Source organism: Cololabis saira, chromosome 13 (genome assembly GCF_033807715.1).
Source record: "Cololabis saira isolate AMF1-May2022 chromosome 13, fColSai1.1, whole genome shotgun sequence".
In the NCBI taxonomy this organism is placed as follows: domain Eukaryota; kingdom Metazoa; phylum Chordata; class Actinopteri; order Beloniformes; family Belonidae; genus Cololabis; species Cololabis saira.
In genome coordinates, this window is record NC_084599.1 from 11,905,934 (window position 1) to 11,932,611 (window position 26,678).

The window sequence follows — 26,678 nt, forward strand, 5'->3', positions numbered from 1 at the left end:
TGGGGCAGTGAAATACAAAAGACATGAGTAAAGCTGAGAGTATCACTAGTATGAGGAGGAGAAAAGCAGGAAAGAGGATTTGAGTGTAGAGGTTGGGAAGCATGGGTTGGTTGAAGGGGCCGGCGAAGGCGGTGCATCCAGCGTTACCCTCATGAATCAGTGTCAGTGGAGCGATGAGAAAATAATTAAGAAATAGGCTAGCTCTGTGTTAAATACTGCCAAAGGTAAAAGGCTTGTTTTACTGTACAGAAACTGAATGGAGAGAAGGATGGCAATAAGCTGGATAAAAGAAAATAATACAGAGGAGAAAATCCATAACATGACAAATGCCAAAATGCCTTTCACATGGCATTATGAATGGAGACAATATGAATAGCCACTACCATATTGTTAATGTTTACGTACAGTAAGTACTTGTGCATATTGCAAAGATGGTTCAGGATTTATGACCACAACTATAATACGCAGAAGTCGGCACAAAGCTGTGTGTAATATTGAACATCTTTCATCATACCGAGAGTAAATTTGCTGTGAGGTATATGGTGGAGATAAAATATTTTAAGCAATTTCTCCCTTTATATTATCTTTCTTTTAGCTGTTGTGTCCCAAGTTAGAGCATAAGATGTCAGCTTGATGATGAGCTCACTCAAACTGAAACAGAATTTAGGAGTCCACAAAACTCCCATGTACTGCAACACTTGCACACCCCAGAGGTTTTAGAGTGCATGGAAAGGAGAACCAAGTTGCAAATCTGCAAATGTATGTTCAAGTCTTTAGTCAGCGCCAACATGAACCTAATCCCCATCCAGCAATACTGAACAGTGCAGCTATTAGATCACTCAATCTTTGGACTGCTCCAGAGACAAACTCAGTGGCATACAGGGTGTCCTGTTTGTACTTTATATTTGTTTTTGCTTGTATATACACAAGTGTATACACAAGTGATCCCATGACTTGTGAGTGAGTCTTTTTAGTGTCATTTATGATATCCATCAATGTGTCTGCTGGAACCACAGAGTGAATTGATGATCAATGTTCTCCAAAACTTCTCTGAGAAGGAATCAACTCGGTTGATGTGCATTGAGGACATACACTTTGAAAGAAGCTCTCTTTCCCTGCGAGGCTGCTGCTCATTAACACATTACAGCTTGATGTCAAGCTCTTTAGCCCGATTAACATGCCATAAGGGCTGTGATGCAAGCGTTTCCAACCACCACCTCCTACTCCTTGCTGTGATGTTTGTTTGCATAATGTGTTTTGCATATTGGTATCACATATTGGTTTGTATACAGTACGTTAACAACTAAACTCACTGTTTGTGTTTTTGTGTCCCTGTAGTTCCTTATAGTTGTTTATATTTGCAAGCCTTTCTAATCTTAGATTACATTTATGTGAGTGTTTCAAAATGTTATATTTGTGATTATTGTGCCAGATGTTTGAAAGATGCATGAATATATGATCAAATGTGTGCGTGTAAATGCATTGGTGGAGTGAGGTGTGTGCACCATCTCCACAGCATCAAGGTCTTCATGCAGCATATTGAATTTTCACTGGTGGCTCTTATGGGTTACAGCTGAGCTAAGAAACCAGCAGCCTTACACCAAAATGATGAAACTATGACATGAAATCCAGCTGCTGTCACTGTTGGTGAAGTGAGAGGGAAGAGAAGCAGGTCTGCAATTAAAGAGAACATGTCAGAACTGAATTATTGACTGAATACATGGATGTAAAGGTAGTGGATGTTAAGGGCTACTATGGCAAGCACCAGAGTGAAATATAATTAACATTTTTAGCATTCATAAACAAATAATTTGGTCAAGTCTGTGTTTCATTCTTTATTCATCCATATATGTTTCAATAGGAAAGTGGAAACTGCACATCAGGGAACACTAGGTTTGATGGCTTTTTGGTTAGAACTACAGCAATGTTTTGTTTGTGGTGCTGTTTCCAAGCAACATCTCTGAAGTTGTGAGGGAAACAGCACTAATAAGCTGCCTCATTAAGGCATGCACATGGTAGGCCTTTACGGTTTTGTGCTGTCAACTCAGTGGTTTAGAACACAAACTTCAAAAGACAGCTGCAAATACAATGCATACACCCAGGGATGCTAATTTAGTTTAAAAATTGGTAAACAATCTACTGTATCAGCCCACTTTTCTTTTTGAGTTAAAGGTGCTCTGCTGGAACCAACAATCCTCCTGTTTCCGAAGTGACGCCAGTGATAGGACAAAGTATGCATGCATGGTCTCTCTGGTGATAATGCAGTACATAAAGGCTCATTATTCAGGAGTTAATTTAGGTTTCCTTACCCTAAGGCCGTGGCAAAACCCAGACTCCTTCCATTGTTGGATTCTGTCGCTCCTATCGCTTAGTGCATCTACACACATTCCCCATCTCATTAATGCAAACACAACCCTAGTTAGATCCCTATATGTAATAAATTGGATTAAATTCCACTGGCTAAGCACTGTGATCTCGTAGGGTTAATTAATTTCAGTCCATTCTGTCTATGTTTTTTATGCTTGAACACATGCTGACACGGTTATTGTGTGGCATCCTGCTCACTGGAGAAGTATAATAGGCTCATGAAGGAGGGAGTAAGCCACAACGTTTCATTCTACAAAGTGATTTTGATTCCTTCTTTCTTTCAATGAGAAAGTATGCTACAGCAGCTAGCTTTAATACGGTTGATCCTTCCCATCCACGGCGCCCCTCCAGCTTTTATCTTCCATTCCAAATGACAAAACCTGGATGGCTTATGGAGGGCCCCTGTTTCTGCCTGGATGCTATCTCATTCGGTTTTAATATATTTATCCATTCATTATTGTTCCCTTTTATCAGCCAGCTAATATTGTTCATAATTTGTCCTTATCTGCAAGTCTGACAGTCAAATTTGCACTCTGGCTCAGCAGACAGATGGAAAAATGACCTATTCACGGCTCCTCCTTTGCTAGTTCCTCTCCTCCTTTCATTCATTTCTACCTCTCCTAACTCCAATGAAACATGACTGACAGCGTGCTGTATAAGTAGTCGTCATAGCAACCTAGCCATCTTTGTGACAAGTACTTTTTCTCCATAGCGCACCCTCTCCCTTTGTCACAATATCCCTCTCGCTCCTTCCATCCTCATTTCCTTGCCGATGTGACAACTGAGAAATATACAGACAGAGAGAAGAAATGTGTAAACCAGAGAGCACGTAAAGCGGTTTGGTGTGCTTGCCTTCAAACCTCCATCCCACGAGACTTGTGCCTTTGCCTCTCAGTTTTCTGCCCTTTCCGCATCCTCTCCACCACTCGCAGTGATTTACCAACACAGGTGGTGCAGCTTTTTTCATTCTTCCCAGCTTATCAAGGATTGCAGGACTGTAGGCCCAGCAACTTACTGTATGGGCACATTGCCCTCACTCTACCACATGCTCGCACTCACCATCTCTCCTTACCTTTCTTGCTCATTCTCCCTCTCTGCTTCCCCAGATTATCTCTTTATTCTCGTGTTACAGAAGCGACCACTCTGCCACATTACTCTACAGTAGGTCTCAGTTAAAATCCTCAAAATCCACAGCAGTCTCCTGTGTAATCATAAAACAGATTGTAATAAGCATTCAGTATGGCGCACATGGCGTACAGTAGTGCATGTGCACTATATGAGCAGGAGATCCGTAAAATTTCCAGCAGAGGGAAAAAAAAAAAAAGTCTCTTAATGAATACGATATTATGCAGAGATACTGAGCAGATGCATATGGTAAGAATGAGTCTTGTTGTTTATCATGTATGTGGTCAGAATACAGAATAGAGAACTGAGATATGATGTATTAGAGATTCAATTGTCTGTCCGGACTGAGTCGTAGGGGTTAGAAAAGGCTCTAGAAATCTTCAATTCCTCCAATCAGGCAGCACACTGCCAATTTTTGTAGAGTATAATTTCCATTGCATTTATTCTAAACAAGCATCTGTTTAGTAAATTGAATGTGATTGGAGGGCGTAAGCAGAACAGGAAGACGAGGCACCTGTTTTTGAAGAGGGGAAAAAGGAGAGAAGATCTGTCCAAAACAGCATTTGCTTGAATAATGTTTAAACATTTCCACATGTCCAGTATGTGTCAGGATTGTGAGTGATTGACAGTTTCGCACAAAAAAAAAAGAAAAAATACATTTGGGAACCCTCTTTGAGCCATGACTTTAAAGCAGCACTATGTAACTTTTCCACCTTAATATAATATTTCCAGAGTCATGGTGATGGTACATCAACTTCCAACAGGTTTAATGACACCTCTGTCATGGTCTGAGGGGTCTGTATCGCCTTCACTGGCACTATGTAACTTGGAGGAGCATGGTAGGAACCCTTCCACACTACTGGTAAAGCACTACCACTTTTGTCCAAAGGAGCTGCCAAACTCAACAAAAGCTGAAAGTTACATTGTGCTTCTTTAACTGAATGATGAAATGGATAGAGACCTGGTGAAAATCAAGCTGATATTGCAAATCAAGGATGTGCATCCTGCTCAGGCTGGGGTTTCTAGGTCTAAACTTTTTCCAGAAGTCCTAGTTTGCAATGAAATCAACATGACATACTTGAAAACCTTTCACTTTAAACCACTATCACAGAGTGTATCCATCTTTGCATTGCAATGAAAGAGCTAACGTACACAGCAGGATTATTTGTGGTGCAGCATGTAATTCTACAGCAGCTAAGCCGGTCATTAACAGTAACTACAACTGCAGCTACCAGCAGTTGAGCAATTAGCAGCAGCATAACTGAAATCAGATAAAACAGTCAAGCTCTGAATGCTGTTGGGTGGCTGTGACCGGCGAACTGAAGCTTGCAACAGTTACAGTCGCTAGTGCTCATGCAGGTTTAGGTGATTTCTCTTAGAAAAAGTGATTACAGTGTAGTTACAAGATATTTAGCACAGGAGCGTGCATTCGTGTGTATAGCATGTGTGTGGTCGCAGCAGGAGATCTCTAATCCTCTGTATCTGGGTATGCAAGGCTATCCTAGTTTCTGCTTGTACATTTTTTTTCTCCCTCCTTTTGTCCCTCATTCGCTCCTTTTTTCTTGTTCTGTCAGATACGTGTACATGACTGTAGGTGTTTTGCACTCTGCTCATGTGTGTTTGTACACTGCTTGTGTCGCACTGTTGTAGATAAATGAGATAATGTTTTCTATTGGCGACGAACACAAGACCTGAATTCCCAATGGAGTATTTTAGTTGAGAGCCGCCAGAGCAGAATCCTGGATGCTGGAAAAGATCTTGTCAATGATCTGCTTTCATGCGTTGTTCGCTGGTTTCAAAGAGGATTTATGTTGCATAACATGTATACCAACTCTTCCCCAGCCACAAATCTTCCGTTTAATAAATAAAAAAATACAATTTACATAATGTCACACCTTTGTCACATTGCAGCCAGCTTCCTGCACTTGTTTCAGATTATTATCTCTCAGACATAATGCAAAAAGAGAACTGGCTGAATGTGACTCCGGTGTTTGAGGCTTTTATGTAGCTCGCTGTGAAGCTGAAATGTGATATACTGTATAGTGGTATAAGCCCTATAAATATTACTCCATTCAGCTGGAGGTGACTTGCCAGTTAGATAAATTTAAGCTGCAGGTTGGATGCAGCGTTGTATTTTAAGACATGTTGCACAGAAGCTGTTAACAGTGTGTTCGTCAGAGTGCACCTCATATGAAAACTGATAAAGGTCATTCATTAATTCAGCACACATTCTACTTTGCCCTCATGCAGTGGGATGTTATAGAAGTAAGGACAGAACAACTCAAAAGGCAGTTGTGGCTATTTGAGTGACTCTGTGTGTGCTTTTCTATGTGTACACAGGCTGGTATGTGAGATGTGGCCTGGTGATATTTCAGGAAAATCCTTGCAGCTCAGCCCCCCCCCCCCATTCTTGACTCATCTCCCCGATGCAACCTCAGAATTTATATTCTCCCCCCAGCAAAAGGAAGGACCATCTTGGCCTTTCATTTTCCAGTTCAGGGCTTTCCTCTTTCCTTTTTTTTTCTTTCTTTTTTTTTTTTTTTTGCAGATAAATGCTCTCCAATCCACCCTGACAGATGTCACATTGCATCATTTCCATTTTGATATATAGCCTCTGATCCTGCCACTTGCAATAAGGAGCCAGCACAAGGGACGCCCATTCCTAGACAACGCTCTGACACGGGTGATTATTTTAAAGGTGCATCATTGATGGCGCTCCCGAGTGGTGAAACCCTCACTGGATGCCATGTCTGCACACCCTCTGCCACGGCCGATGCATGAATTGTGATACGGGTTTGCGTTTGGGTCAAGGGACTACAACAAGACAACGAATTCAGCGGTAGTTACAGGTCACCCTGACAGTAGGCAATCTGGGAAGCAATTTCTTCTGCTCTCCGCCTCCTCACAGCAGCGGCTCTTGGTCGCGTCTCTCATTCAGTCTCTCCGCCGTGACTTCACGGGTCAGAGTTGTAGAAACAATCGGTATAAAGGGAAGATTTTAGTCGCTCCGCTGCCGGCAGAATCAGGCTGTAGCATTAATCATACAGTGCCAGAGTACATCAGTAAACACATTGTGTCAGGTCAAGGTAAAGATCAGATCCCACTGCATTTAACAGGACTCAATAGCATGCAGGCTATCTATTGAAAAGTCAGCGTTATTCATGGCATGTCTCCCAGCCCTGGATGCTCGCTGGGGAGACACGCCATTGTTCACTGAAGAGCACACAGAAATATTTCTCTGGCTACACAAAAAAACACTGGATCAGCAGCAATTAGTCGAGTAAGAACGAGATAAAGAGAGGATGGGAGGGAGAACGGCGGTTAAAAAGAATGAGGGGGAAAAGTGTAGAATCAGCGCGAGAAAAAAGAAAGCAGGAAAGAGAGAAGGAAGTGATAGATGAATGAATGGGGGAGGGGAGGCATGGAGTAAAAGAAAAGCGAGAACTAGAGTTTTGAGCCTGTACAGTTTAGTGTGTAGGAAGTTGGAGGTGCCTGGAGCCTCTTGTGCTTTTAAACGACCATTGTCTTGGGTTTGTGTGTGTGTGGCTGTGGGTGTGCGTGTGTGTAAGAAACCTCTTCATTAGTCTACCATTGCTCTCCTTTTTCTTCTCTTGCCACCCTCCGACCACTTACTTTCCCCTCACAGCTCCAGCACACGAGCCCATATGGAACTAAACCCACTTATACTCAAGATTGAAGTTCAACCTTCTCTAAATAAACTAGTTGGTCACTGCACTGTACGGTACCCGTGAGCCGATTATGCATATTTATTTGTTTCCCTGGACAAAGAGATTACTTTTTAACTTGTTTCAGTATGATGACAGCGTTTCATAATATCATCCCTGCCCTCAAATTGGTTTCCACTACTGAGGTCAATTAGAATGTAAGCTTTTGCCTCTCTCTCTGTCTCTCTCTCTCTTGTTTTTGTTCTAGAAGACAGGAAGTTGTTTGTGGGGATGCTGAACAAACAACAGACCGAGGAGGATGTTTACCGCCTCTTCGAACCCTATGGAGTCATCGAGGAGTGCACTGTCCTAAGAGGTCCTGACGGAAACAGTAAAGGTAAAAGCCGTGATACAGCTGTCAGTTTTATTTAGGTCACTGACAAAGAAATTGACATTGCATGCGCTTGTGTGTGGGTGTGGGTGGATGTGAGTGTGTATGTGTGTCTACAACAGCAAGGATATTTAAATTATGTGTGACATATGCCTCGTATATAGGTCAAGTAGCATGTTTGTTTAATTACATGTATTTGAACGCTGCTCAGTTTGATGTGCGAGACAACAACCTGCAGTGACAAAAGAAACTATGTGAGGAACCAAGCAGATAATTGCAACCTTATTTCCAAAAAGGTATGGATGCTGTGTAAAATATGAATAATGTGGTTGAAAAAAAAAGCATTTCATTGAATATAGTGGGGAAAAAAAAGAAAATAGTGGAAAAGACAAAAGCTTATGACATGTTGAATCTGAAAAATTGTCCTTTAAAAAAAATGTGTATCGTCAATAAATATAGCACTGTGTAGCATCATGTTTTATTTTAACAACACTCTGTAAGTAACTTTAACTGATCAACTCAGTTGTTGAAGCCCATCTTTCTTTACTTTGCCCTCCACAACGCTCCTCGTGTCCTGAATGGGTGACTGGTTTGAACTGTGAACTGATCCATTTTGGAACTTTTACTAAGAAGATGGTTTGGCATGACATAGGGCTGTGCGATTAATCGATTTTAAATCTAAATCGGATTTATTAATAAAGACGATGTTAAAAAAAGGAAAATCGATATTCCTTTTTTGCAGCTGGCTGCATTACAGACAGAGCTCGTCTAGTCATCTTTGTTTGGTCAAGAAAATTGTAAATGTTGTCACTTTACTAAACTCAAGGAGGATTAACAGTATCTTTCAATTGCACTTCATTCCCAATAGGGAAGTTTGTTTGCTATTTTTCTTTAAAAATAAAGATAAAATATTTGAAACAATTTATTCCATTGTCTTTTGTAGTTTTACAAAAAAAATCAAAATCGAAAATCGGGTTTTCAGAGAAAGAAATCGGGATTTTATTTTTGTCCAAAATCGCCCAGCCCTAGCATGGCATAGTTTGGATGGCAGTGTACTGTATGTATGTTTGTCCAACACCTGTCTGGACATATGTTCACGTTACCCAGGCCGTGTGCATTAACACACCCCAATACCTCCCCAGATGCTGAATTTTGAGCTGTGCACTGATAACAAGCTGCTCTGCTCTTTAGCCTTGAGGATGCAGCACCCATGAGCTCATCTATTGTCAGCTTTAGGTCCAGGTTTAGAGATCTGAGACACAGCAGCATTTCTCTTTCTTATTTGCGTAGGCTATTCTTTGCACATTAGAGCTCAAACTTGCCAGAATGAATGGAATGATGGACTACGTTCACAGTGGTTATAAGAAAGGCTTCTGTGTCCACGTAGTGATTTTATATTATTGAATTATGTCTGTTTTAATGCAGCACTTACCCCGCAAATCTCTGACTTTTAATATTGCATTCAGCAATATCCCTAGTATCTAATTTTTTTTCAATGATATTATGGATACACATAATGAGATCAGAAAATTCTTTGCAATATGACGTTGGAAAAACTCCCCATCGTCATGTTCTCTTTTAAAGAATAAATTAACTTGATGATATAAATGGATGTCTCCTGGGTATTTTCTTTGCATGACATAATTCTCCCATTACTTTGTAAGAAAAAAATAAATGAATTGCATTTACTTGTAGATTTAAACAGACTTTTTCATTTGAATGTACTGAAATTCTCTTTTTAATAGTGTAAATCATTACAAACAGCTCCATTAAAAAAGTAATTTGATCTTTTGTTGTTGTTTTTTTTCCTGGTACTGTCACATTGATAGCGTGCAAAACTTATTTTTATTGGATTGCCAAACTTCTGAGAGACATGGACTCCTTGTGACATGCAGCGAAGGGCATAGTGGTTTTTCATGTCTCTGCAGCTCATTCCCTGACCAGTGCTTATGGAAATTGTTGTGGAGTTATTAGGGGGTTTGACGCCGGAGCACTCTGACTGTGCAGTGGTTTGGAGGAGGAGAACAGAGAGATGGATGTCAAAACAAGTCAAGTGCCCCCACTGTGAGGATTGAGACAGCCAAGAAAAAGTTGTAGTCTTTGTAGCCGCAGAACATTTGCACTTATCTGACTCAACTGTCCTGGATGAAAATATAACCCTTCAGGCATGACTTGTTCTGATTCCAATACCAACATCAGAAATACTAAGATTCTGCTTAAAATAAGGGCATCGGGATGTGTGAGTATTTACATCCGTGCACCATCTGATATCCTTTTATCTTTATGAACAGAATCTCAATTTTTCTTCATTTCTGTGAGAGCCAGCACAGGAAGTTAAGCAACTCTGGGACTTCCTGTTTGGGGACTGAGCTAGCTATCGGTGCTATAGCATTATGTTGGTTATACAGCGCTATCTTAAGGCTAGAAAATACAGAAATTATTATTTGCATGTTTATTCATGCTTCATGAAGAGTTTAAACAAAACTAGGGCATACAATGATTGTTATAAGAATTACTATCATAAAACATTAAAAATAAAATTACGGTAAAAAGAAAAAATATATCTTGAGCTGGTATCCAACCAATACCCAAAGACCAAGTATTTGAAATGGTATCAGAAAGGGATGATTTTTTAGTTTGTATACTTTTTTTCTTTCTTTTTTGATTATGAGAGTGGTACAGAGGTCTCGGAAATTCATTTATTTAATATTATACACCTGCCATTATAGGACTATTTATTTTTGAACACTTGGTGCTCCTTTAACTATTGCACAAGTCCATTCAATTCAGCTGTTTGGTTCATTTCCGCAAGGTACAGGCAATGCATTTCTTTGGAGGAAATATTAAGACTGAAAAGCCTAATTATAGCAGCACATAACACATACTAGTGTAGAAAAGACCTTGTAAAGGTCACCAGGAGCAATAGCTCTTTTCTATCCATATCTCAATAGGGGCCAATGGATTGACAGCTGAATGGGCAACTTGATCTGCCGGTGTCCACAGGGGTAAGCCCATTAACAGAGAAAGAATGGCAGAGTGACTGGGTCAAGCAGGATAGATGATTAGAAGAATAAAGCATGAAAGATTAAATAATAAAAAAAAGAACCTTCAAATGAAATCAAATTAGGGGAAATAGGATGTAATAGTAAGAGGACATGGTGGCTCAGTGGCCGCTGTTCCACTGTAACAAACCCAGTTTCACTCCTCACATGTATCTGTATGTAAAGATTTAACGCTTGTGTTTGGAAATATTTGGTTTGCACCCCGTCTTCAGTTTTGGTAAAGTCCTTACAGAGATATGCATTTGGAGTGGATAGGGTGCCGTTATTTGTATGCATGTGTCACTGACAATCTATGTTACTTTGTTTTGTAATAGCTGCTCATATGTCCCACTGAACCTAATGAATTCAGAAACACAGCAGGATAAAGGCACTTCCATTCAATTTCATAGACATACTTCATATTTTAACATAAAACGTTTATTTCTGGTTATGTAATCAATAATCCCTATGTTTTGGGAGCTGACCTTTATGAATGTTTTGAGGATGAGAAATGTCTGTTGACATGTGGCTAACTTAGCAGGTCTTTAAACCACAAATACCTTAATCCACAGCTGTTCTTTGAGCGGATGGAGTTCAAAGGTTCAGCTGATTTGCAGTCAACTGGAAACCAAAAGTAAACGCAAAGTTTGTTACAATTTGTACTGTTCAGCTATGGCATTGAGTACAGCTCTGTACATCACGTGTAAACAGTCGTTGACCCTTTTCACTTTGACCCTTTGACCCTTTTCACTCGAAATTGGAAGCTAAGTTCAGGATAATTACTTTTTTTTTTCACAGATTTCATGACTGCATGGGCCGAAATTAGTGTAAATATTAACCAAATCAGCATGTAGGGTGAAATACATGTCTTATTTTGATAAGGACATTTTTTTTTGTTAAAACTTACCTGTTTCAGGTTTAAGCAAACCCAGAAAAAGAGACCTCTAAGTGGTTGATGTGAGATGTTTTAAAGAAACAGCAGTCGAGATCAAGCTCACTGAGCTGATGGTTAAATAAGAAGCACCCATGACGATACACACAAGCTTGAGGAGGTCACATGACCGCCTTACATCGCAACGTGGTTGATCCGGGTTAAACTCTAAACCTTAAGTAAGATAGAAAAACTGCAATGTCCCAGAAACAATTACTGGAAGCAAATGTTTACATAACAGAGGGCATATTTCATTTCATTATTGGGATAATAATGTTGAGCTGTTTACTTTGTACCCACAAAAAACAATCAAAGCTGCTTTCATCGTATAGTCCTTCAAGACTTAACAGCCAAGTGTACTTGCTCTGTGGTGTCTGACCTTTTGAGCACTCCTGTTTATATTCATAAATATTGATCACAACATCCTGTTATGAAAAAGACAGATTACTCTCAAATGTGTTTTATATTTGAGTTTAGTAAGTTTAGATTGCAGTTAATATGCACAGACAGGCATGTGGTGCTAAATAGCATGCTTTTCTGCTTCATCAGTGCAATCTTTAGCCTGCAGCTTCTGCCTGCTTGTCGGTTTGCTTAATGCTGGGAGTGGGGCAGCCTGCTGTGCAACAAGGATCTCTGATTGCACAGTGATTTCTGTGGTGTCAGATGTAATTCAACATCCTTTATTAATGTATCCTTAAATATTCGCTCTGCCGAACACACTGTATGGTATGTACCGGTATATAAATTGTCTGTGTGCCTGCGCTCTTGTGTGTGAACTAATGTGTGTGTCTATCTGTGTCCCCTTGCAGGTTGCGCCTTTGTTAAGTTCTCCACACACACCGAGGCTCAGTCAGCAATCGGTGCCCTGCACGGCAGCCAGACCATGCCAGTGAGTACAGCTCTCTCCGTTGCATGTATCTCACACACGCTCCACGTAGTTTTCAAAACACACGCAGACTGCCGCTCACTATAAGTGCAGTCCACATCTTTGAGTTCAAAGCTCCATATTCAGTTCTAGATTCATCTAAAACTTCAAAGTTTTAAATCCACTTATAGAAATTGCAGCTGTCTTCCTAGACATTGCAGCCTGGAAAACAAATACAGCCAGTAATAGACCTCTGCCTCTTTTAATTAACAGGATACCTAAAAACAAAATCTTAATCTAATTTTCAGATGAAACAGTGAAGAGTCATAATTGAATTTTGGGTGAGTCATCAATCACTGCTTCTTCTTGCAAAATTGGTGAATGTAACTCCAGCCTGAGATTACGTTTGCCTGTTATGTAATCGTGGTGTCCTCGAAAATTTACTATGAGAATAGAATGCTGTGCGTCTCATTTGCATGTAGCGCAAGTTTAGAATCCTGGACACCCAGTACTGGAGTTGAGGGGGGGATGAGGGGGGATGGCATCCCCCCTGAAATAAAAACGGTCCACATCATCCCCCCTATAAAACTGCCATTCCCCCTTTCCATCCCTTATGTCATTTCGTCAATGAATGTGGTTTTACTGCTATTTCAACATTTAGAGTCATCACCAGAAAAATAACTTATTTGACAATTTTCACCTGTTTCAAGTAAACTTTCACTTGAAATAAGTAGAAAAATCTGCCAGTGGGACAAGATTTATCTTCTCATTACAAGCAAAACAATCTTCTTCCACTGGCAGATTTTTCTACTTAATTCAAGTGAAAATCTACTTGAAACAGGTGAAAATTGTTGTTTTTTCCAGTGATGAGTTGTTTTAAGTGTAATGAGATTTATTTTTACTAAAATGAGACATTTTAACTAGAAATAAGACAAATATTCTTGTTAAGATTTTGAGTTTTTGCAGTGATCCATTTTACTTATCCTGTGAAGGACAGAGTCATATTGATAAGTTCAGAAAGGTGTTTTTTATTGTTGTGTTTTGATGTATTTGTTGTAAGCCCAGTGGATATTTAAAGCTTACAGAAGGCTGCATTTAACTGCTGCTATGTCATTCCTGCAGTATTTCTGCAGGTGTTTTGGTCAGTGCTATTATTTGTAATATATTATATTATTTGTAATCAGCACAAATTATATGTCCCCATATGATAAAATCCACCATCACCCCTGATTTTGTTTTACAACTCGAGTACTGTGGACACCTGATGGCATCAAAGTAAAAGCAACTCACTTTCCGCTCCGAACCTAAACACAGTTCCTGTCCGTAACATCCGGTAAGAAGACAGAGAGCCACGTCATGTATTATACAGCAGCCTGGAGTATATTCTGCTTTAGTCGTGGTTTTTCTTTTGGGAACTCTTGAGTTAGAGAGGCATGGACGTCAAACCCTCTCGCCCCATGTCACAGGTGTTGTGTTTCCCTGTATGATTTCATTATTAATGGCTGCCAATGCGTGGCTCAAGAGGGGAGAGCAGAGTGAACCACTAGAAGCCATCTGTGCCATTTTGGTACAACTTCTGAGTCAATCTAAGTGCAAATGACTGCTGGTCATGAGGAAAGCGCCTGAATGCCCATTCTCCACAGATACCCTCTTTCTGTGTCGCGCCATCTCCCTATCTCTACTAGCTCTCCACCCTCGCTTGTCTCTCTTTGGCAACCTCTGGGGATATTAGGGAATAGACTTGTTTACTCCACCTTTCACCACATTGGCTGCTGAATTATTCATCTAACTATAAGCAGAGTGCTGAAGGGAGGGGAGGAAGAGTTGAGAGAGTGAGAGATGGAGAGCAAGAAGGAGAACGAGGGAATGGTCAGGATTTATACCTCCTGCTCTGGTAAATTGATTATAGAGATCTGATCAGCATCTCATATCCTGTGGCTGCTGGAGAAGAGGGCACCGTGTGCTTGCCTCTCTGAGATTAGCAGACCACCGGTGGACTATTATGGCTCAGCAGGACAGGACTGTTCAGAGCAAAGATCAGTGCAGCAAAGATCCTGCAAAATGCCAGGGACCATCCAACCTTTGTGTTCAAAGTCGCTCGCCGAAGAATTCATCCTCAGGAGAAATATTTCATTAACCACACTTTTGGATGAATTAAAACAATAAATGCATGCAGGAAAAAAGAAAAATAGAAAGACAAGAAAAGAAAAGGACTGTAAGACTATTGATATCTGAAACTTCCCTAACTTCTTAAGGGTCTTGTTCCCACTTTTCAAGCCCCAAATCAAAATGTTGCAAAGACAAATTGAGCCAGCTGCTGTGTATGTATGTGTCTGCATATTGCATTTGCTACAAGACTGTGGCTGATGTCCAGAGTGAAACAGATGACAATAAATAAGACAGAGCCAATAGCAAGAGTGGCCATGGTGTGAAAGTGCAGTGCATACTAACACTGCGAGTGGCCATGGCAGCTTGATAGATCTACTGCCAATCCCCAAAAAAAGCACAAACACTGGGTTCTCAGAGTTTATGAGTGTGCACACGCACACGCGGATGCGTGTATGTGCATATATAAACATACACAAACAGCAGAGCTCCGTGAGTGGAACATTTGCATGCACACATGCATACCCATTCTATATCTCTCCTCTCACTGTCTCACTGTTATGTCCTCATAGAGGGTCAAAGGCTGCCTGACTGATCTTATTTCCCAGCTCTGAGGGCTTGTGCAGAATACATTTGTGATATTCATGTAGAGGGAAATGGGTATTTTGTATGTATTCTATTGTATATCAGTATGAGTTGCAGAGGGTGGAGGACATTTGCATTTAGTGTGTCCACCTATGAGGAATGCAACATGTGAATGGAGGACATTGCATTTGCAGATAAGACAGACTTGCATGTATGAGATGGAGTACATATGAAATGATGAAAAACAAAGTAGCTATTCAAACAATAACAGTGATAGAGTTTAGGATTTAGGAATCACATGGTTTCATCAGGTCACATATAAGAGTTTTACTCCAGCTCCTTCACACTCTAATCCATTATATTTAAAGCACAAATAGCTTTTATTCTACATACACCATCCCGTTCCCTTTTTTAGGTATGCATGCACCGTCACACACACACACACACACACACACACACACACACACACACACACACACACACACACACACACACGCACAGCCTTAGTTCACGGTATGAGTGGCTCAATTAAACATTTAAACACTAGAGCTGTAGAGCAATTTGCTGGGATTCAGCAGGGCAATGTAGGAAGTAAATCCCGGGACGGAGCTGCGCAGAGACAGGAGGGGGTGCAGGTCAGGTCCATAGAGCCGTGCTGATTTTTCTTCTTTTTTTTTTTTTTTCTCCTGTACTACGTCAGCTGAGTTTGAAGCATTTACAGCTGACACAGGCACTGATATAGAAACACTGACAGAATGATGGAAGGATAAGCACACAACAAAGGAAAGAAAATGAAGTAAGGTTTGCTTAGAAGACAGAACTGTATGATTGTGAGTGAAGAGAAGAAAAAGGAAGGTTTAAATATGCATAAATGTGATTTCCCCTTTGAGGAATCTTGAGGTATTACCTGTATTTCAGACAGAGAACCTGAGGTTGCAAAAGTGTTCTTGCATAATTACCCACACACATTTGTCAAACTAGGAAAAAAAATGTCCAAGTATTGATTTAATGCAGCTTATTTCCTTATTTTCATAGATAAAAGTGAAAAACCATGCATGGCCTTTGAGATCTGATATTTAAAGCAACCCTGTACATGTTTCAATGCAAAGCTAACTGAGTCTCACATCATAATATAATTTGGTTAAAAACTCTTCTGACACCATTTGCAATTGGTTTTAATGTACAAAATGTGAAAAGAAATGTGAAAGGAAGAATGGTTGCTTGTTGGTAAATTGTTTTAGTTGTGATCTTAACGACGGGCCCTTTTCAGCAGTTATATACTTCACTCAATTTATGAAAGAATTGAACTAATAATAACCTTCCAGTTCTTTTTTCCAATGTTTTATTGGCTCAACAAATGAAAAATGTTTAATTTACTTGGTAAGCTACCTTTCCAAACATACATCCAGGGAATAATTTAAAATCCAAAAGTGGGGTTGAAAAGCCTCACCCAAGTTCCTAGCCAGAAAATCCGACTTCCTGCTGTCGTTTTCTTTGATTTTTGCCAGTCAGAAGTTAGAATTACAGAGTCCCTGGTTGGAACTGAATGCATTAAAGTTTAACTTTGGTCTGTTAGGTAAAGCTGTTACGCTCACTGTGCTAAGATGAAAACACGGAGGGATTGCCATTTCTAAATGTTACAGTTCCATCAATGAAGGCTGAAATCAATCTTGGTATTGGGAAACTGCAGAATAATGAAAATAAAAAATGATCAATAACTCTCATCAAATTTGAAAAAGCCAAATTATCAAGCTTCTTCTGAAAATGTAAGGAATAAAATGTACATGCAACCATTTGTACTTTGTTACTTCCAAAAAATGTTAAATAGTTAAATGATAAATTGAAAAGGGCAACAGTATATGGGTATAAAATGGGTCCAATGCCATTCCTTTCAGTAGTTTTTTTTTTTTCACTGTAACATTATTTATTTAGCAAAAATAATCATAATACGCATCCTGCATTTGGCCAGAGCCAAACAGCTTGAAACTTGGTTGATAATCTAGTGAAGTATGATTATTTTAATTGTGGGAAGCAGCTTCCCCGTGTTATCTGAGAAGCAGTGGAGTGAACCAAATGCAGTCTAGTAAAAATTATAGATGAATTTTTATACACACACATAAACACACGCACACACACACACATATATATATATATATATATATATATATATATATATATATATATATATATATATATATATATATGTCTCACAAACTTATGGGAACACTCCTGCCGAGAACTCTTAATCCCATTTTTTTAACGTATATATTAAAAGCTGTTTCTAATTCTATTCTATTATTTGCCAAATTACTTTCAAGATGCATTGTATTACTTTAATTGAGGCACTTATGTTCTATGGAGGTGGAACCAGTCCTTATTTTCCTGAGAGGGAAACCATCACACCCATCTGTCTTCAATGTGATTTTAATGACATTAAAATGTGACAATTGTTTCACCACGGCATCAGAATAAGCTAAGAAAATGGGGATGATCAATTTACAATATTTAATTGGGTTCTTGATGGAACTCATCCATTTTCTAGACCCTTTTATTCCTATTTAGGGCCACAGGGATCTGGAGAGGATCCCAGGTCTCATTGAGCAAAAGGCAGAAAAAAAAAAACTAAGCAAGCACGCACGCACGCACGCAAAGAGAGACTTCTATGGGCAGTCTAGAAACAACAGTTAACCTGACGTGCATGTTTATGGGCAAAAGGAGGATCCTGGTTTACCTGGTGAAGATCCACGCAATCACAGAGAGAGCATGTAAACAGAAAGGCTCCTTCTTCCATTAGGGAACATTCATGTGAGGCAACAGTGCTAACCACCATGGCAGGATGCAGCCCTTTGAAAGAAACCACTTTGCTAAAATGAATTTTTAATGTGAAGTTATAACTTCTTGAACATGAAATTGTTGTTTTAAACTGTGATGATAAGCAGTGGGAATGGGGTATTTTGCAATGCGTTCGGTGATGAATGGGCACTACACAATACAGCCTCTTTTAAAAGAGGCTGTATTTATTTTGCAGACAATGATGAAAAATATCTGTTCTGTGTTAATCACCATACATGCATTTTTTCTATTTTCTGAACTCAATGCCTGAATCTGACTCCCATAAGGTTAGTCATTATTCATGAGGTGCTTTGCAATGACCACTTATGGTTCGGGAGGACTGTGGCTCATACAGGGAATTTAGCTTGAAGTCGTGTATGTACGGAGTTTTTTTGTTGTTTTTTTTTACAGTTATGGTTTTAGTAAGCATCCTGCTCAGTGTTTTGTTGATGAGATCCCAGAACAATTGAAATAATGTGCTTTGATTAATCAGAGAAAAGCTGAAACCAAATCTCAGAACAGAAACTTTAACACCAATATTTTTCCACAGTTCAAAACCTTGTGTGCTCACAATGCAACGGCTCTAGTTTCCTCTCCACTTGTACCATAGAAATAGAGATGCATCTTATGACTCACCATGTAATAACGTACATGTTCAATGTCTCAGTCCCCTCACAGTTTGCTACATTTCTATTTCCATCACAGTGTTACTTAAGTCCGACACCACTGCTCTGGCCACAAACACTTGGTGGTCGAAAATGTTAGATCACCAATCCTGTTAGAGACGCAGATCTAAAACCCATCCACTTTACTTTACGTGGCTAAGTATGGATGTGGTATGCTACACGGTTGGAAGTAGAAAAGATATATAGTTAAGGACTAAACATTTGATTATTTAAGAGTTGTGGTTCCTGCTGTGATATGTGAGACTTAAGATAATGTAGCTAACCCACAAATACTTAATGTAAAAATGAATTAAAAAATGGTCATGGAACTGCATTGTCAAGCACAGAACCTAGTTGAAAAATATGAACTTTATATATATATATATATATATATATATATATATATTTTAATTTTTTTTTAATTTTATTTTTTTTTTAGGAATTTGAAATTAGTGTATTTAACTGGACAAATTTGAAAGCGTGGTTAAAAGTTTCAGCAAACTAATGTTGAAGGTTGGAGGACAGTAATGTGAAATGCTTTTATAAAGTTACATCACAGAAGAATATTAGCAGCTATTGAGATTTCTGTTGAAAATATGATTAAAGAAACTATTTTCTTTTGGTTGTGTTCAAGTGTATCATCTTCATACATGTATGTCAATTTTATGAAGAGGATCCAATTTTGGTTGTCAAGAACAAAGCTGTACTGTATCCAAACACAGGACATAGTTCCAGCCTTCCTCCTAACATTTCAGTCCAAATGCGTTAATGTATATATTTAAAAATAAATGTGAAAATATTTATCTAAAAGTGAAGCCAATTCTCCTCCAGTCCCAGGAGGATGTGAAGCTTTGAACAGCACCATGAGCACCATTTGGCGATGAGATGAGACCATGAAGAGGCAGACTTTCCTTTTGGCTGAAACTCTCTGTATTGCCTTTTTATTCTCCTTGTTTAACTCCCCTTCCTTCAGCGGCTCTCAAGGCAGCTGGGAGCTGCCCAGCAGGGGGATTCTGCTCACACTTGGCAGCTTAAAAATTTAATGAGACTTTTACTTCACACTTCATCCTCTTCTCTTTATAGCAATCGAGATTCTGCTTGCTGATATCCTGACAGGCCTAAATGGGAAAACTTCAGAGATAAACAAATGTGGCAATGGGTGCTTAGCCAAAAAGCCACAAGATTCAGGTGTCCCAAGGAGAACCAGTGGGAGGGCAATCTCTGTGTACCGAGCTGCTTGAGAAAAAGCTTTGCGCAGTGTGCGACATGCAGGCAAGACTATGAAAGAGAGTGGCACGTTGTTCTTATATAACCAGACAGGTCAATTCACTATAAACCGTGTTTCTGTTACTCAAGCAGGCACACTCCTGTCTACATGTGCATGAAAAAGAGGCTGACTGCAAGGTTCCAGCTTAATCGCTTCAGATTATGCATCTCACCCTTTTCCCAAAAATTAAAGGAGCAGAGTAGGAACACAGAGCCGCCGTTACCGAGAGGCTAATAGGTTTTTTGGTCTTTTTTTTTTTTTTTTTACCCTGAAAGAGACTTAAAATATTCGATATGCAGTAGCACATCTCGTCTGTATTCTGGTAGCGCACAGCCCTGTCCCGCACTCTCCCAAAGTTAAAGCTCATAGCAAGGCTAATGATGTGAATTGTAAGAAAAACAAACTATCCGGACCAATACAACAAACCCGTAACAGCTCTGTCAAAGTTACCACTGAAGTAGCTCATTTGAGAGACGACATATGAGGCATTGCATAAGAGATTGAGACTGAACTTTGATGTTAGCATTGTTCTGTCTCCCGGTTCTATTATGTTTATTGTAGACTCGCTCATGAATAACTGAATGAGTGAAGTAGGACGGCATGAAAGAAGAAAAAAGGAAAACTATTAGTCATTCAATTCGACGCAGCACATGTGCCAGTCAACTTGACGACTAGTTTGTTGGGCAATTAGCGAGCGCTCCTGTCAGTCAGTAAATCATTCAGCTCACCAGACAGCCAGTCATTTAGTCAGACAGCCAACGAACCAACCGGCTATTCACCTATAGTCTTTCAAGCCTGTGATTTGACCAAGCAAAACCCAAAGAGAGGGCCGGGGGGAATATCGAGCAAAGTGGGGAGAAAGGGAAAAGAGGAGCATAAAATCTATAAACTACAGTCGAAAGGTCTAATACCTGTCTTTGGGTATCTTTTGCTGTCTGCAGATGTCTTTATTAGCAGGAGAGCTCAGTGAAGAAGGAAAGCACATAGGGGAAAAATTAAGAACGAATTAATTATATGATAATAATAACAATCTATTATGGATGCCATTTGGAGCAGTAGTTCACCTAGACCAGGTTTACGCAAGAGCCTCTTAAGCCCTCAATCGCCAGTCACCACTGTTATTGACAATCACGCATCAATTTCATGGGGCCTCTTATCAAGTTTGACACACAACCTTTCTGAACTGTCAGATCAGAGTAATATTTCGGCCTTTTATGTGGATCGATCAGCCGGTGTAGGGGAGCAGAGGGCAGGGAAGAGGCGGAGCACATGAAAGGTCAACCGTAGCGCTCAATCATTTGAAAATTCTTCACGCTGGTTTCATTATTGGGCTGCATAAAGAGATAATGTTGATTAAGGGAGACGTAAAATAGAAGAAGAGGATGCAAAAAGGACAGAAAAAAAAAACTAATTGTCCAGAAACAATCATCTTTCATGAAAAGCACATTTCACAGAATTAATGGGAATCAATCCTATTTATTTCTCTCTTAGATATAATTATAATCCCCACATACTGTCTCTCTTTTAGTTCATGTTATGTATACCAGCCCATGACCGTGCGTGTAAAATGGTGCATCCAACATTAAAAGAAAAGAATAATCTCTGATGTGTAGTTAGAGGAACTCACACCTGATTCAAGCTAATGGTTTCATCAGTTTGTCATTACGGTCTACAAACCTCTGTTAGTTCCAAAGCCATGTCCATCAGGGCTGTGTTGAAGCAGCACACGGCGGAAACATGCAGGACACCTTGAGGACTAGAGTCCGACACCCCCTGGATATCCCAAATAACTAGGGCTGGGGATCGATTCAAATGTCAAGAATCGATTCGATTCCGATTCTTAAGATTCAGAATCGATTATCAAGATTTGATTCAATCCTATTCGATTCGATATTGATTTGGGTTAGTGTTAATAAAACTGTTTTTTGAGCTGTTGCATGAATTATATGACTGTAGTTCTGCAACATATTACTACTAGTATTATATTGAGATTCAACAGCAAGTATTGGCAGCTAATGATGCTGTAAGGACCAATCAGCTCCCAGAATGCTGATAGAACTGCTTTCAGAAACATCATGTGGGTCAGAATTACCAAACAGATCCAGGGAGGAAACAGAGACGGATGAAATCATTTTTATTTTTTCCCACATTCCGTTTTTATTTGTTCCATTTTTCGGTCTATTTTGGTTTTTAATTTTTGAGCATTTGGTTTTTACCATTTTTTGCAAATGTAACCCCAAGACAGTATATAAAGTAATGAAATATAGACAATTTATGCAATTATAACACTTAATGTTTTCATACCTTTAAACATATTTAAAGGCAAAAACATGGCACCAGTTATTCTCGTGTCCAACAAAACATTCCTTTTTTGGGGATAAACAAAAAAATAAGCAAAAGTTGTAATGTAATGATGAAAAACAACAAAACATAAATAAATAAAAGAAAAAAAAATATTTAAAAAACCCCATTAAAAAAACCCAATAAATAAATTTAAAAAAAAAGATCTTTAGACATATGAATCGATTTTTAGGAATTAATATGAGAATCGATTTAGAATTGGGAAATCGATTTTTTCAACACAGGCCTACAAATAACAACATAACACTTATTTTCACTGTTTTTTTAAAGCTTTTGTTATAGTTGTGTCTTTACATATAGTTATTTATGATAATCACACAATTATCTGGGTTCAACAGACCATGTTTATTGACTGAGGAAATATTGATATGAGAGATCTTTTAAGTAACTGCTTTGACTTTCCACACTCTCTGTCTTCTGTTTTATTATCATTTATCTTTAAACGTAGTATTTGTTTTTCTCCTCTGCCCCTCAGGGTGCTTCCTCGAGCTTGGTGGTCAAGTTTGCCGACACAGACAAGGAGCGCACTATCAGACGCATGCAGCAGATGGTCGGGCAGTTTGGCATCTTTAATCCAGCCATCGCCCTTCCCTTCAGCACGTACAGCTCCTACGCACATGCGGTGAGTTGGAAAAGTATTATGAGGCGTAGAATCATATTTTAAACCCCTGTGGAATTTATGAGCATTGTGATGGATTATTGCGTACTATGTAGTGGATACATTTAAGAAATAAATTTAAAAAGGGCTATGGAGCACACCGGTTTTTTGACAGGATCGCTCTCAGACAATAAAACTCTTAGGTTCTAGGCTTAAGTGTTTTTAAAACTGCTATAATATAACATAATGTACTATATTCAAATGTTATTATTGTGTCATATGACCACTTGCGTGTGACAGTTGGTGCTCAGGGTGATAAATTCACTGACAGTTACCATGATAGTGATAATGCATTGGACAGACTGAGTCAAAACAATGTAATTCAAACTTTCCATTTTAATTATGCAACATATTTGCGTGAAAAAACACACTGAAACACAATGAAAAGTGCATTGTGTGCATTATTCTTAGATACAAAATACTCAAAATAAAATGCAGTGTCTCACCCACACTGAAATTGAAATCACAAAAATAAAGTGCAGCTACTTGCCCCTGACTTAAAATTACAAAAATAAAATGCAGTGTCTCACCCACACTGAAATCACAAAATAAAGTGCAGCTAGGGGTGGGCAAAAATATTGATACGGCAATATATCGCGATACATACATTTAATATCGATATCGTATCGGGAGACTATGTATCGCGATATATTGCCGTATCAATATTTTTGCCCACCCCTAGTGTTGAACAACTGTGTAGTTGAAGACTATAGCTTGAGTCCTGTTCCAGTCGGTGTTAACCTGCTCTGTTCCTTTATGTGTTTTGAAGAAAATGTATTGATTAAAGGCAACAAGGAGGCACCACTTGTTTTTAACCATTTTATTTGTTCTTCAAAAATGAAAAATTAGAATACTTGTAAAAATGTTTTACTCTAATTTGTTTCAAATAAACGTGTAGGTATTTATTTTGCTCTCGCTACACAAAGGAGACTTCTGTTTTTGTCTTTTCATGACAGATCTTGTCATATGTGAAAATTATCGTGGCAAACTGTCGTCCATATTATCATTCTGCACATCTTTAATGTGCTATCATTCTGTTACCTTGAGCTTATCCGCATGTGTATATTTAGTTAGCCTCCCAAGCCCTTTCTTCTCCCTCCCCTGCCCTCCCCACAGCGCCCACCACCCCCTCAGGCCACGGCACCACACGCAGCAGACCCTCAGCTCTTTTGATGACTTCAGACAGTCTGTGCAGCCCCGCTCACCGCGCGTCACCCTCCCTTCCCCATTTCCTTCCGCCGTCCCTCCCTCTGGGTCCACGAGATGCTTCAGGGGCCACAGTTGACTCAGAATAATCCGCAGGCAACTCATCTGCAGACAAACTTTCTTCTTCCCTGCTGAGGCAGAACACACATACGCCACCCGTCGTAGTGTGCATGTGTTTGCATATGCTAGCATATGTAAACACATGCACACGTAGTCTACTTGAAGGAGGCTGAAATGAATTTACCAAAACCTTTTTATCCAGCACTTTGATTTAAGAAAAAAGAAAAAAAGAAAGAAAGCCTGGACGTCTATTGCAAAACACTGCATAAATACACATGATATATCTACAGAGGATTTATTTACCCATTTACACATTTGGATTTCAATGATACATACTTTTTTTGCAGTTTCTAAATGCTTGGTTTAACTGTTGATGTTAGACAGGTCTTAGGGGGCTTATCCATTTCCCTCATTTTCATATCACAGCCATGGGACCCACTGAGAAATGTGCAAATTGACCATCTCAGAGTAATTGCGAGGCCATCTCTTGTGCACTCTCCAGTAAAACTCCCACCTTCATTACCATTCATGAAATGCAGCCTTTTCTCAGGAAATGTGGAGAAATGCAAATGCATGAAGGGTGGTGCAGCCAGTAGTGGTCTGCGGGGAGGCCATTGTGCCCCGCTCAGGTTGGCCGTGACTTTTATTTACTGTGGCAGAGCCCCGTGTCGGTTCATACAGGTGCACAAAGGAGCGTATACGCTCACACACTCTGCAAGGTGAATGCCCTTCCTCTTCCTCTTCCTCGCCAGCTACGATCTCTCACACACACACACTTTATATGACAAAGAGCAGCGTGGTGCTATGAAATCAAGTTCTGAGTGAAAGTGACAAGGGCATAGGAGATATTTCAGCATTAGCGTGAATCAGTTACCATCTCATCTAAGGGAGAAACTGTACGCAATATCATTTCTCACCACAAGGATGGAAAGTTCTCTTTAGTTTGTAGGAAATACCCCATCATGCCGAGAACTTGATTCTAATAAAATCACCAAACTTCCCTCTGAAGTTAACCTCAGAGGCAAAACTAAACTAGCATTGATAAGTAAGGAGTCTGTGTTGTTATATTTCACTTGAAACTTACTTAAGAAATCTCAAAACTGCAAGAATGCGGAGTAAGATGAAATACGTGTTTCCTTTCATTTCGGTGTCCAGGCTGGGCAGTAGGGCAGTGGCTATGTTTATATTAAACTCATTGGTGCTACCTGGTGCACAGCCTTCATGCGCCCGCAGCCACCAGGAGTGTGCTGAAGTGATAAACTAAACATTTCTTTGCTGCAAGATAAACTGCATTTATTCCCCCAAGACGAAAGAACCTGCAATAACGGGGGGGGAAAGAAAGACGTTATCTCCAAAGACATGCGAGATGTTCACCTACTCTCCATATACAGCACACAGGCCAAGAGAAGACGAGGTGGCGAAGTATAGGATTCAGACAAGGGGCGAGATGGTATATATAGCTATAACCCGCGAATACAGTAAATGGTAAATTCAAAGAGCTACCTCTCCACTACAGCAGCGGATAGGATTATAGAGCTGAGCTGACAGCCAGTAAATTGGATTTTAGTCAAACCAGGGAAAGGAGGGGGCTCCGAACACAAATTGGAGTGGTACAACACTGACAACATATGCCAAAAATGAGAAATGTGCCATTTTTATGACAGACACAGACAGTGGTGTGCTCTGACAGGAGACATCCTATTTGCAAAAGGTGATTTCATAAAAACACAAGACAAGGAAAGCACGGAAGCGAGATTCCTTGTTTCAGTTCAGCGTTTGGGTTTGGATGATAAAAGCTCACAGATTAATCTGTAAATGCAAGTCATAAAACCCGCTTTTATAATTGTGTTGTGTTCTCTTCTAGACAAAAAGCATCACATTTATAAACAGATTTGATTAAGAGTTGTTTCCCTCGTTCTTCTTCTGATGTAGTGTCTCTCGGCGAAGCTAGCCATTTTAGCTCCCCTTGGGTTGCAGGACTACATGCTGTGTCAGAGGGTGAGTGAGAGGATTTCCAGATTGAAAGGCTCCTCCAGCACCGTGCACCTTTCGCCTCCCTGAAAGATACATTTGGCTCGGTGTAAGATAGATAAACGAGAGGAGAGAAAGCGGTTTAACTTGGTGCTAAGTGGCGGTGTGTGGGTGGATGAGAGCGAGGACAATGGCTTTAAACTCACATTAGGAAACATCTCCCCCTGTTGGAGGGATGCTTTTTCTCCTTTCCTTTCCTTTTTTCTTCTTTCTGTTTTTTTTTTCTTCCCACATAGCACACGAGAGACACGACGGCAAAACTTACGGCATCATTTGGCATTACTGTAAACAGCCCACCCGCCCACACACGCGCACACACACGCGCACACACACACACACATACACACCCGACATGTATGTGTGTGACCTGATTTCACTGTAATATGCTTATGAGGACTAGTTTTTGACAGCCCGGGCATGTGCCTCCACACATGTACACACTCCTACATCAGACAAAAAAAACCTCTATTATCTATCTAGATGTATTAAAATCTGTCTGTGGAAACGCGGCGCCGCTAGCGT

General features: G+C 39.8%; 1 protein-coding gene across 8 annotated transcripts in view; it reads left to right on the forward strand.

Moving 5' to 3' along the window:
* Positions 1-26,678, forward strand: part of celf5a (cugbp, Elav-like family member 5a) — a 219,799-nt gene that overhangs the window by 168,709 nt on the left and 24,412 nt on the right. For 6 of the 8 annotated variants that reach the window (XM_061737706.1, XM_061737709.1, XM_061737707.1 and 3 more), the window contains 3 exons: positions 7,426-7,554; positions 12,330-12,409; positions 22,677-22,823. In XM_061737706.1, coding sequence (XP_061593690.1) covers positions 7,426-7,554; positions 12,330-12,409; positions 22,677-22,823 — 356 coding nt within the window. The remainder of the gene's footprint in view (positions 1-7,425; positions 7,555-12,329; positions 12,410-22,676; positions 22,824-26,678) is intronic. The other 2 variants (XM_061737708.1, XM_061737714.1) reach the window with 1 other exon arrangement.